At 44.2% G+C, this 12,755-nt stretch overlaps 1 protein-coding gene across 2 annotated transcripts; it reads right to left on the reverse strand.

Moving 5' to 3' along the window:
• Positions 1 to 1,457: 1,457 nt before the first annotated feature.
• Positions 1,458 to 11,570, reverse strand: SEC22B (SEC22 homolog B, vesicle trafficking protein). Of its 2 annotated transcripts, XM_019501984.1 has the most exons (6): positions 11,430 to 11,444; positions 10,281 to 10,838; positions 9,513 to 9,622; positions 5,033 to 5,193; positions 3,991 to 4,137; positions 1,458 to 3,449 (listed from the first exon to the last, which is right to left on the reverse strand). In XM_019501984.1, the coding sequence occupies exons 2-6, from the start codon at positions 10,392 to 10,394 to the stop codon at positions 3,295 to 3,297; spliced, it is 687 nt and encodes a 228-aa protein (XP_019357529.1). In that variant the 5' UTR covers positions 10,395 to 10,838; positions 11,430 to 11,444; the 3' UTR covers positions 1,458 to 3,294. The 2 variants fall into 2 exon arrangements, with proteins under 2 accessions (XP_019357529.1, XP_019357531.1); XM_019501986.1 differs by lacking the exon at positions 10,281 to 10,838 and having other exon boundaries at positions 11,430 to 11,570.
• Positions 11,571 to 12,755: the final 1,185 nt, after the last annotated feature.

Below are 12,755 nucleotides of genomic sequence, written 5' to 3' on the forward strand. Positions count from 1 at the left end.
TGACAAAATGCCTGAAGCTGCAAAAAGTCTGAATAACTCACATACCAAATGGTCCTTTTAATCTCAGCAGACTATGAACTATGATTAGATACATGTCAACACTACCTTAGTTTCTGCTATACTACTACTTAGCACCGCAATGACTATTCTGCTCCCTTCAGAGTCTAATCATGGATAAAGCAGCAAAATATTGCGATGGATTAGAAAATTGTCAAGGGGCAGAGCACAAAGTAGAATTGCATGGCTTACTTTCTTCACTGCAAAATATTAATAGTGGGTCTTATAAGGCTCTAATCCAGCACCAGTGATGTTGAAGAGGCTGTGCAGCAATGAAGCAACAAGTAACGATTTCAGCTAAGTATCCCTCAGCTGAACTTCCAAGTTGTGGCTTAAACTTCTTCTCAGACCCTCTAACAAGACAGCCCTAGAGCTCCAGGCCTTCTTCTCAGAGGCTCCCTTTATATTTTGCACACTCCCCAGTTTCTATTGCTCTTAGGAAAAGGAGATATTTCTGTGCATTACACATTCCCAGCATCCCTTAAGTGAGATCTGCAACTCCCAGAATGCCTGTTTTAGGCTGAAACCAGGGCAGTGGTGACCTGGAATTCATTTTATGGTGACACAATCAAGTGGCAAGGCACTAGATATGAAAGTCAGAAGCTTAGAATTAAAAAGATTTAACATTTCTGATAATGCAAATGTGCAGTTAAGTTAGCCAGGATGATAAAATCAGAAGGGATATAAAATACACATTTCATGGCACAAACCGACCCAAAATTGCCAAGCACAAGAAATAAAACCCTTCCCCTGGGAGAAAATTATTCTGTAATCACTAGCTGCAGGATTTCTTGCATCTTCATTTAAGGCCTTTTGTGGTGACTAAGGGTTTTTCCAGAAAATATGGTCACAGACATGCATCTCATTTTACAAGCTCCATTTTTACCTGAAAAAGTCTATAAACAGTATTTTTGAATGGAAAACTCTTGAGTTCATCTATTCTTCAAGAGGGAAATTCTTCAGCAAATGAAAACGCATCAGGCTTTGATCAACCGGCTCTAGTTAGTCTTGAAGCAGAAAACTACCTTTGCAAAATATCTGTACTTGTGTATACTTTTCCTCTCTACACACTTCTGATCACATACAGAAGACCTAATATCCACAATAGCTCAATTTCAGGCAGTAACACTGGACATTTTCTGGATAGGAGCTTGACATAGGTGACAGCAATTGCCAATCTATTCCAGCTGCAGAAGAAACACTGAGCCAGTGCTAGGCAAACCTGATACCATGGAAAGGGTATGCGCTTCCTTAGGCAAGCCTGTTCCACACAGTGCAAGCTTTACTATATAACTTTTGCCCATTCCTACACAGGATAAGTGGGACCAGGAGAAGGAAGGATGAGGTGTCTTTTCCATATGCTGCACACAGAGAGAGGAAATGCCATAATGAAAGACGCACACCTTTTGGAAGCGTTTATTTCGCTGATGACAGTACAGCTGCAGCAGGCAACTTCTCACTGAGCTGCTGCACGCTGCGGAAGAGTTTTACTCCTCTCAGGTAGTTACAGAATCTAGATGTGGTATCTGCTCACCTTCCAGACCTAAGTTACACACAGACCTAACATCACTTGTACATTCACCTGTTAGGGACACAAATTTTAAATTAAAAAAAATACAGCTGTCTACAAATTAACAAGTAGAGACATCATGCAGAAATCAGAAGATAATTTGAGACAAAGTCACAGATCAGGTTGCCCTGTAGATATATGGACAAACTCTACTTACCTGCCCACAGAGAAGAAAGGAGTCAAATCAGGCTGCTTTTCACAAGCAACTGGAATACTAGCTCCCTATTGCCTACTTTGCCTCAGGAGACACCTTGCTGTTAGTTTACACTTCCAGAGGTGTAGCTAATATTTTCTAAAAGTGCTGATGAACCTTGAAGCTTTTCTTTTGTACTGTCTGTTCTGCAGCATTCATGTCCTAGGTAATGTCAGTAATAGATAACTTACTAGAAAGAAAGGGGATGCTGAAACATAGTATGCTGATTCTCTCTTGAAAACAGTCACAAGTAAAATGACATTTTTGATGCACACAAAAAAAGAAATCACATCACACTGGAACTATTTATATTGGCTGGCACAGAACAAAAGATTACAAGAAATGCTGTAATTCTGCAATGATCTTCTTTTCTGCTATAGTTAAATCCCCACAAAAGAAATAGGGAGAAGAACAAGACATTGACAAAGGCTCTTGGCTTTAAAACTGTATTATTCTCTATAAAACCTTTATAGAAGCTGGACAATTAAATAAGCTTATTTAAGGAAATGCTCTGCTTTTCTTACATCACTGCAAACTGAGATTTTTCTGTAGGACAATTCCTAAGTAATGGAATGCTGGCAGAAGAGACACACTTGCCTGGAGGAGGAAAAAGCCAACATGATGAGAGAGAGGAAAGAAATAATATAAATGTTCTGCAAATAGATGGAAGGAAAACTAAGAGATTTAAATCGTTCGCCCTGAGTCTGGGCCAACACTATGTGAAACTCACGAACTCTTCTGAGTCATCTTAAAACAAACTGTTATGCACAACTGCCAAGGCAGTGCAAAAGGAGGGTTGCAAACTAGTAGTTTAATTTGGTAGCAATCAGTGATAGAAACTATGCACTGTCTAAATATAATGTAGTTTTAAGGCATAATTTAACATCCATTTATTCCTAAAGCAATGCAAGTGTAACAAGAAAGATGTCAGACAATGAAAACCCAACAATTTGTTCATCTGACGGGGTGAAAGCCATTACAGTATGTACAGGGCAGAATCAGCCTTCAAAAAGGGAGTCTCATTTTAGAAAGCAACTACAGACCCAGATTCTAGAAAAGAAAACATTACCAAACACAGGGAATGTTCATTAGAGCCCATTTTCTACTGTAGCTACTTTGAAAAGTAGGCTAAAGTGACTGCTATCAACACAATCTGGTTGAGGTAAACTGCTTTGTAACTGCTCCAACACAGTACACCCCAATCAGTGCTGTCAACGAGCACTGTGTCCTAGAAGGTCAAACTCTAGTCCCCTAGTGTATACTGCCTCAGAGGAAAAGCCTGTGCTCCCAACAAACTTTGTACCTATAGTTACGATCAACTAAAAGGGGTAGAACTCAGGTGAAAACTATCATTTTCAGGACACTCCCTCAACGGCAACAGTCCTGCATGGATTCTAATGCACATCCCCCATGAACAAAGTGTCCTGCACACACACACCTGCCATGCTACAGGCTCTCCCTCTTTGGTGACAGGTCACAGCCACCAAAATCGCACATAGACTATCAACATGATAAAAAAGACAGCTACAGCTGCAAGCTTGGCATAGGTGGAACGCATGTTCAGATACTTTGCATCTTGACGGTACTTCTTGGACAAGCTGGACAAGTTGTTGGCCTTGGAATCTAAAGCTGTTAAGAAAGAGTGAAGATAGATTAATTACATAATTAACACTAATAAGGCAGTCCGAAAATGTTGCGTTTATAGATAAAATTATTTTGGAACAGATGGAAAGGTCTGGGGCTGTGTAAATCTAGGTAACACCCCTTCCAATGGCCTGACTCTTGCAGCCTACAACACAATGCAATCTAAACTGTGCTGGAGGAATTAAACAGGTGAGACAACAGAGGTCTCACCTTAAATCAACACCTTTTGAATACTGGCATGCACCCTTAATTTTCCTCCTCAGGAGACAAGGACAGCCGCACGCCCTAAGGGCTCACCTCATGACAGTAGCCTAAGGTGCCAGGTTCTTTGGGATTTGGATGAGCAACATGACAATGCACATTCAGGCAAACTCAAATACCCAGCAAGGCAAGCATTTTCTCTGGGAGACCACCAGCTGCCTCTTTTCTCAGATGGAAAAGAATCACAGAGTCCTTCGAGCTTCCACCTTCTGTCTGCTATACTGAAAAGCAAGAGAAGAGCTTGAATTCCAAGAATGTCTTGTACCTGAGAGTGCCTCTCCTCGCTGTAAGACTTCTTCAATGTTGGCCACCATAATTCTCTGCACATCTTGTAACTCTGTGTTGATGGAGCCCAGGTTCCTTCTTGCACGGCTATCAATGTAGAGTTTTTTGGTTTTCTGGATGTAAGTATCTGGAACAAGAAGCACCCACCAATATGAAAACCTTTTCCTCTCCTTTCTGCCAAGTATGAGCAGCCTACCCAACTCTGAATAGACTCCTACCCTCTAGGCTACAGCATGGCATATTCCTAAGACAAACTCACAACCTCATTACTCACCCATTGACTGATACAAGGAGGACTGCTGATTGGCTCTACAAAGTAATGCATGCAACCTGCCTTTGAGAGGACACAGCAGCAGGCACAGGATTAGAGGCTTCAAAAAGAGTCTGCACCTGCGTTATGAAAACCCCTTCCCTCTCTGCCAATGTACAAAATGGCAACCTGGAGCTCAGCCCAAAAGCAAGAACTCAATAGGATCAGAATATTCTCAGGTGCCCTAAACAGTGGTGATTCCATTATTCTTCACAGCTGTATCCCTCTCCCTAACGTTGCAGGATCAAAACAGCCCTGAGCTATACTTCATTATCTCCACACTTACCATCACCTTTGAAAGAACATGAACTGTTTTTTTGGTTTGCTTCCCACTTTTCATGCAAAACAGGAGGAGCCCTTCCAAGCATACAGTAATAAGGCTGTCAAGGCAGCACTAGCAGCCCTCACCACATACCCACTTCATGGGAGCACAGTGGCAGGGCAGCATAGAGACAGCAAATGTGCTGAACACAAATAATTACAGGGAAAACGCCAAGCCCATAAGAAGTGGAAACCTGAATTGAGGAACATTTACCATTTTTCCCCTCATATTTTTTTATCCTGGGTTAAAACAGAACACCATATGCTGCACTAACGGAATGACACGATAAAAAGTAAGCTTCATGGCCTGAGCTGGGAGACATTAACAGAGTCAAACAAACAGCTTCTATCAAGGATATCTGCTAACAAACTACAAAGAGAAGGACCTCACCAAACTCAATGAAGGAATACGGCCTGGAGACAGTCGGCACCTTCTTCCCATGTTGTTCATCAAACTCTGAATGCAGATCCTCTAGGTATGCAAAGGCAAGCTTCTTGGGGAAAGTGGCTTCACATAATACCAGATAGCACACACCCTTCTCAATGATGTAGCTAGAAGAAAAGTTGCAGGCAGAATGTTAATGGATCTCAGGGTTTTGTACTATACACCTGGAACACTATTTTTTGCACCTTCCCACCTTTAAGGGTATGGCATACCAAGCTTTAGTTTTATCATCAACACACTACACCCAAAAGTATGCTGACATACAGATGGCTTCAAGTCTCTCTTCCACCTCAGGCTGCATTGCCACCACACTGGACTTCTTCCCCTCTATGCAAGTGACATAATTCCATAGTTTCCATCTATCCATCCATCTAGGAAGCCTTTATGCCTAGACAAGCGACAGTAAATTCAGCTGACACCAGAAAGCTTAGGGCCTGCTTCTGTCAGGTACTGAGATTGATTATGCCTGGCAGTAAGTCTAGGGGCTTTAATGGGGAATAGGGAATACCTCTTTTCAACCAGGCTGTCTTACCAACAGTCTGTAAAATGTCTCTCAATTCTGTGTATACCTAGGAAGGTGGCTGTTCTTGGCACAAGCCCTGAAAGATTCCAGTGGGCTGTATGCTAGTTCCAGTGCCCCCTAGTAAAATAAGCTATTTGTCTGGGATTGATATTTTAGTCCAAGATGCAGATTCTCAAGGTAACTGTTATACAGACAAAGTTCTGGTACTGTGAGTCCTCAGGTTCAAATGTAAGGATTTATGTTCAGTCTTTCAAAACATCTTAGTTCAGGGGTCTTCAACCTTTTAAAGGAATGTATCCCTTCAGCTGGATGCAAAGTTGGGGGCGAGGGCAAGAGTTGGTGAAAGCAGTGAGACACCGAGTGGGGTGGGGGTGGCAGCAGCAGCCAGATGCAGAGCAGGGAGGGGGTGGTGGCGGGGGGTGGGCAGAAAGCAGCGTGCTGCAGCAGTGGCATGGGGTGGTGGATGGCTCCTCACCCACCCGTGTGCACCCCCTGAGGCCTTTCCAAGTACCCCCATCCTAGTTTCTCTCTCCTTCATGCAATTGAAGTCTTCAGACATCCGCAATTTACCTTCCAAGAGATCTGAATGTTAATATCACAGGAACAAAGTGGTCTGTAAATTTCCTTAGTTTTTTTAAACATCAAAAAGCCCTGATTCCAGACTGGGAAGAGAGGTTTGGGCCCTGAAGTCAATGAAAAGAAATCCCTAATCCTGCAGGCATTGGGAAGTGCACAGTAGTCCCAAAGAATCAATCACCCTTCCAAACTCCACCACCTTTGGGATGAAGTTCCACTCCCCCACTCCTCTTCCCTCTCTCCCGTGTCACCTCAGAGAAACAAAAATATTGTTTTCCTATAGGCTGCTATGACTGCAAATGTAGTTTCCTAGCAATATGTGGTTGTCCTAATAATTTTAAGGCTGGTGCTTATTGTAAGGCAGGTTAATCCACTAGCTGGTGTAAGAGTTTAAAATATTTTACACGCTCTGTTTCTGAACAATTTGCCAGGGTCTCCTTTTTTTCCCCTCAGTCTTTTCCTCAGAATGTCTGTCATTCGTTCTTAAGTATTTAGTTTTGTCCTTGCTTCTGTGTAAATGTCAGTGCCTCTGCTAGTGTGGCTGACCATTTTAACCTCAATATGAATTTCCTAACTCCAATACTCAGTTTCTCATGTTTAACACTGCCTTCACCTATTTCAACAAGAAATTAGTAAGTAATGAAACCTATTTTGCCACATATGTAAAGGGACAGAGATGCACCTGATCAGCTTTAATTTTTGCCTTCCTGATTTCTGAAACCCACATATGTACATTCAGTGTATTTTGGTTTTAACTTATTATATTGATTTTAAATTTATTTAAATTTTGAGAGAGGAAAGTTCCCCTTCTTAAACAGATGCCAACCAGCAAAGGCTAAAGGTTGCTGTGAATTGTAACTAACAACCTGTGAGCTCACAGGCTTAAGATGTTAACCAGGCAAAGGTCAGCTAATGCCTACTAGCACAGCAAGCTATGTAGACACTTCCCAGTCTGCATATATACTGAGCTACGTAGTGGCATACCATGAGTTAAGCAGGTCCTACAGCTCTTTAAATGTAAATGTTCGGAAGTAAATTTCTTCAAACCTGGTAAGAGTTCTAGGTTTCAGCAAGATCCAGATTCTGCCTTGAAGTTGGTCAGTTTCAAAGCTAATTCATATTGCTCTTAGTGGATTCGCAAAAGCACATATTTCCCTAACTGTGCTCCTGTCTTAGCACTTCACCTGCAGCTGCCAAGGAATTTTCTGCTCTGCATCTGAGTAGTCAGAACTTTAGTTGTACATACAACTCTTCCCAGGCAAGCCAATGCTGAGGCCAAGGAGGATTATCTTAAGCCTAACCTTACACCTCTGCTTTTCTTATACTTCTACCACAAACTAGATCAGACTTATCTTTAAATTAAAATGTTTCCTCCTTTTCTGGGTCTCATCTTGGTGAGAATACCTATGCTGTGCTAGGGAGTTTGACAATGGAAGCCCAGCACCTCTTTCCTTGCGTGTTACGCTTTATTCAAGGGATAACATAGCCAATCTTAGTCCCACACTGGCAACACACTAGCAAACACACCCAAAACAGAAAATTATAGGCACTGGAAGGTGGCTTCAGTTCATAAATGACATTGTGCAAAACAAACTTAATAGCCTTCCTTGATAGAATAATAAATTTGACAGACAAAGAAAACATCATGGACACAATGTATCAAGAGCTTTACCATGATCTGGATAATCTCCCCCAGGGATCTAACCAGAAGTGGGAATATTTGGATAGTACAGAGGTACAGGAACAACTGTATGCCAGATTGATTATAAGCTAAGAGATACAGGTAGAATCCTGGAGTCTGCAATGGGAATTTCACTCAAGCAGCTTTGGAAAGCAGGAACTGCCAGGCCAGCTTTAAACTAGTGGGCCACCTAGTTCACTATCCTATTTCCAATAACGACCGGATGTCAGAAAAACATAAAAGAAACCTTGTGATGCATTATTATGGTTTAACCCACTCCAAAGAGTGCTGCCCCTAAGCCCTAATAGCTGGAAGTTGGCTTTTGACCTGAAGAAGGCTCTTCTTTCTTTTTTCATTCAGTTGAAAGCTTGCAGCAGGGGAAGTGTGTTTAAAATATTTTGCTACAGTTGGAGATGAAAGTTAAAGTCTGCCTTCAGTCAATGGTACTGTAAACAGGTTGCTTAAATTGGGCAAATCAACGGTGGTGCTGGCCACATCACTCCTTGTGTTTCATTAGCTATAGAAACTGGGGTGCCTTACCCATGCTAGCCTGATGAGCCAAGAGGGACTTTAAACATCAGACAAAAGACCCACACTTCATTTAAAGATCTTTCTATAATCTGTATATATTTTTCTAGTCAAGTTAAGCCTTTTTCTTTTACCTCAAGAACCTCATGGCAATTCATTCATTGGCTAATAGTGGAACACCACTGCCTTTTACCCACTACAAACTGTACTGCCTTCTATTTAAATCAAAATCTCCTTGTTCTCATAGTATGAGATAAAATGAAGAAAGGTGCCTAAATCCATCTTCTCTCAAGTCACATAAATAATTTTGTTCCATCTACAATTTTTACCAGCTTTCTCCTTACTCTTCATATACCCAAAAGAACTATACTACATGTTACTCAAGTCTGCAGATGATCCTAATTTAGAAGGGTCTGCAGTCATTACAAGAGGTTTTAAATGTCTTAAGAAACAGATAACAGAGCAGACTAATTGTAACCAACCCCCTTTTAGGATGAGTAGGAAAAGGTCTAAAATAGGAAATGCCAGAGAAAGCCAAGGAAAGAACACACATCATATTAGATGAGCCTCCAGCACAAAGCTGGTGCGTGGAAAGATGTAGAGAGAGAAGAGTTTTGTGCAGAAAGACCCAGTTGTGGTAATACAACCTACCTATAGCAGGAGTTCCTCATGCTTAAAAAGAAGAGATGTTGTTAAACCAGAGGGAATTCAAAGAAGAACCAGAAGGATTGCAAAGAACAACCTCCAGAGAGAACTTCACAGAAGCAAAATATATGCAGGCTGCAGAAGAGTGTGGGGGAAGTAGGAGCTGGACAGGAAGGCATGAAATCCAACAATGCTTGCGAAGAACTGGAATTATTTGAATAAATATTCAATAAGCAAATGAATATTGATGAAAAGGCTATAACAAAGAGGCAAAAAGCTTCATATTCTCTCCTCTCAGCACACATTTCCCATAAGCCAATGGGATGGGCTTATTGACTCCTCCCTTTCTCTGCATGTCCAATTTCTAGTTAACCTTCAACCATCCTTGGGTGGTCCTTTCATTTTACCTACAAATCTGCCATGCTGAGCTGCTTACCTTTGCTGCCTTATTTTCTGTGGCATGTTGTACTTACTGGAAAGCCATGGCTCCTGCTTCTAGGGTGCATCTTGTAGGGGACTGCTCATTCAGCTTGCGGAATAGCTGTTTAGCTTGGCTCTGGTACTGCTGCAGGTCCCGACCTGACTGAGAAGGGAAAAAAGTCTATTAGGCAGGGGTCTTCCATCCAGCAGAATATACACAAATACAGCAAGCTTCTAAAGGATGGATCTGGCCTTTTCCCAAAAGGAAACTACAATAAGCCTAGTAAATGCGGAATGTTTTTAGCGGAATTAGATCTGAAATCCATGGTCACAGTCCTACTGACAGATCCTGGAAGATCTCAAGAACCTAACTCTGCTGAATGCCTCAGTCCCCTGCAGGATAAGCAAGTCACATATGAGGTCCCCAGGGAGCTTGATTTGTAGCTTCAGTGCAGAGCAGGTACCTAGGCCTCTCTGACCTGAATAAAATGGGAGGGGCCTACAAATTACAAGGCCTTCCGGGAATTTTACCTTGATTTCTCAGGCTTGCATGTTGGAGGGTTCAGGGATAAGAGGGGAAGGAAGAAAGGAAAGATACTCGGTGGCATACACAGGGTGGGTCTTGGTTTCTCTCGCTATCTTAATCTATTTTGACACTACCGTGATGGAATCTCTAGAAACTGCGTTGCTAGTTCAGGGGAAATTTCATGTCTCTTGAGTCACTATGCTAGTCAGAGATCAGATTTCAGTACCAAACCCAATTTCCGCTTCCCTTAAGACTGAGGTTTCTGTCTCAGGATTGGCACTTTAAGCCTTGATACCTGAATTGTGGGAGCAGAGCGGCTATTACTCCTCGGGAAAGGATCCAACTTCAGTGTCAGTCTGTCTTGATGATAAAACTGTTTTTTTTGGGGTGGTTGGTCTTTTGGGTACATGGGAAAAGAAGAGCTATCTTTTCAGGATCCCAAAGGTAGCAGGACAGGCTCTATGTGCCTAGTAATCATGATGGTGAGTGGGATCAGCAGGGATGGAAAGCAGCCTTTACTTTTCTTCATTTTTGGAGTTCAGTGATGGGGAGCAGGAAGGATGGCTCTAGTTTCTGCTAGAGCCCTGATGTTAGATCAGGGCCTCTTAGTGTCCATGAAGAGATTTCTCAGTCTCCTGGATTGCTGGCACAGGAAGAAACAGGACCTGATGTCTTTCAGGATCTGGCTGTCAGGATCTGTCTCAGTCCTAGCAGCTGTAAAATTGGGTTTCTCTCTTTCTGGGTCTTGATACCTGGGGATGCCCAGGTCTCAATCCTGGTGCTCAAGAAACAGCTACTAAATGCCATCAGTCTTGCCTGACACGTTTAGCGGCACCATCCACGTTTCTCCAGCCTGAAATGTCATGTATTCAGCTCCCACAGAACTGGATTTATAGCCCTGCTGCACCGCTTTTTTCTCTCTCACCAATCCCTTTTGTCTACCTGGCTGCCAGCCACCAGAGCCCAGCAGGACACCAGGCGCCTCCTTCCTCCAAGTCCCCCAGCCCTGCCTCAGCAACCCACCCATTTTCTCACCTGTCCCATGTCACTTTCCCCCAGCCACCTCTGCCAGTCTGTTCCCAGCCCTTCCTCCACCATCTCCACAACGGCCCCCTGCCCTAGACAACCCACAGCCAGCTCGTGCCCACAGACCCACGCTGCATCACGACAGCTTGCCAGGGTACTCCCAGATCTTTCCTCAACGCCCAGGCTCAGCACCCAGAGGTGACGAGGCTCTTGCTGCAAACAGCCCCTCCACCCCCCAGCCCCAAGATCCAGACCCCTCGGTATCCCCGTGCACAGCAGCGGCCCTTCAAGTAGGGGAGACGGGCCCCGCTCGCGCTGGAGAAGGGAGTCGGGCAGGGAGAAGCGTTACAGAGCCATTCGGAGCTGGGCCCGCTCACGGGGGGACTGCAGGGGAGGAGGGTGAAGCCCCGGCTCCCACCTGCTCATCTTCCTGCATGGACGCAGCCAGCGGGAGCCCGTCCGCCACCCGCGCAATCATCGTCAGCAGCACCATGTCTGCGCCGCGCCAAGCCGGGGGCCGCCACCACTGCCGCCCGGCGCTAATCCCGACCCCGCACCCACCCTGCCACCGTCTTCCACTGAGGTGGCCGGAAGCAACGAGTGCAGCATCCGGGTCCCACCCCTGCCACCGCCCGGCCACTTCCGGTCCGCCGCTCAATCCGGCCCGGCGGGCAACTTCCGCTTCCGGGGAGAAGTAGTGCAGTGTTGCCAGGTGTATCAATAATAGTCAAAGTGTTCAAAATGAAGGATCACTTTTGAGGCAGGTAATTGATGCAGCAGATGCAAAACCCAAGTCATTCTCAGAGTCTTAACTGATTTTTAGGGTTTTTTTAAATTATTAATATATTTCACGTTCCATGTCAAATCAGCCAAATCAGTTCCAAATCGTATTGATTGAGCAGAACTCAGTTGTTCCAAAACTATCAATTGAACAGGCAGAACTCAATCCTTGTAAACACCGTGTATGGTGCTACAACCAGGGAGTGGGGGGGCATTATAAATATATAGCTGTCTATATATACATAAGATTAATATGTATCTACACTCTTAGTCACACCCCAAAAGGAAAACCATAATCCTGTTACAATATATGCACCCACGCACCTGTACAAAGGTCCGCTGGCCACCCAAACTCGTTATAATATCCACACTTGTGCACCACATGCAGGAACACTGGTCTTTCACACCAGACACCACGGTCCTTCATCCCCATCCTGCTTGCACGGTCACCAACTGAATTCACTCATTGTCTATGTCACTGTTACTCCAGCTCCTGCTGGAGGACTCACTGATGCTGTCGCGGTTGCTGCTGCTGTCCTCAGTTCCTTTCGTCTCTGCCTCCTCCTTGCTGTCACTGTCCATTTCCCTGCTGGGGGGAGGTTGGAAAATCCTGTGCCAGGTGTCTCTGTGCCAGGTGGCTTTGGCCGCGTCCTCTCCATTCTCTCCTACCGATCTCTGGTAGTAGGTCTGGAGTTCGCTCAGAGCCATTTTAACACAGTTGACCACCTCTAAGTCCGTGTGCCTGTACATCATGAAGTTCCTGGCTTTCCACAGGGCACTCCTGATGCAGGTACTCCCAGATCCACTGGCAAGCATCCTAGGTGTGGGCCCAAGCCTGGAGGTCTTGGGTTTCAGATGCCCCCAGGTATCCCTCTACTCTGGGATGTCAAATACTTCCCACACTGAAGCTTAACCCACAAGAGGCCAAGAAATGACTTTCAGGTCTGCTGTCAGACACTTTCTT

The sequence above is a fragment of the Gavialis gangeticus genome, unplaced genomic scaffold (assembly GCF_001723915.1).
Source record: "Gavialis gangeticus isolate Ggan-Ray unplaced genomic scaffold, GavGan_comp1, whole genome shotgun sequence".
Taxonomy (NCBI): domain Eukaryota; kingdom Metazoa; phylum Chordata; order Crocodylia; family Gavialidae; genus Gavialis; species Gavialis gangeticus.

What these genes read in the sequence shown, in the direction of transcription:
- SEC22B (XM_019501984.1), bottom strand. Translation starts at nt 10,394, where the DNA reads ATGTACCCAAAAGACCAACCACCCCAAAAAAAACAGTTTTATCATCAA. An exon ending in GCAGGAGCCATGGCTTTCCA is followed by an intron (nt 5,194 to 9,512) that starts GTAAGTACAACA and finishes CTTTTCTTCTAG; the next exon opens with CTACATCATTGAGAAGGGTG. An exon ending in GCGAGGAGAGGCACTCTCAG is followed by an intron (nt 3,450 to 3,990) that starts GTACAAGACATT and finishes CTTTCTTAACAG; the next exon opens with CTTTAGATTCCAAGGCCAAC.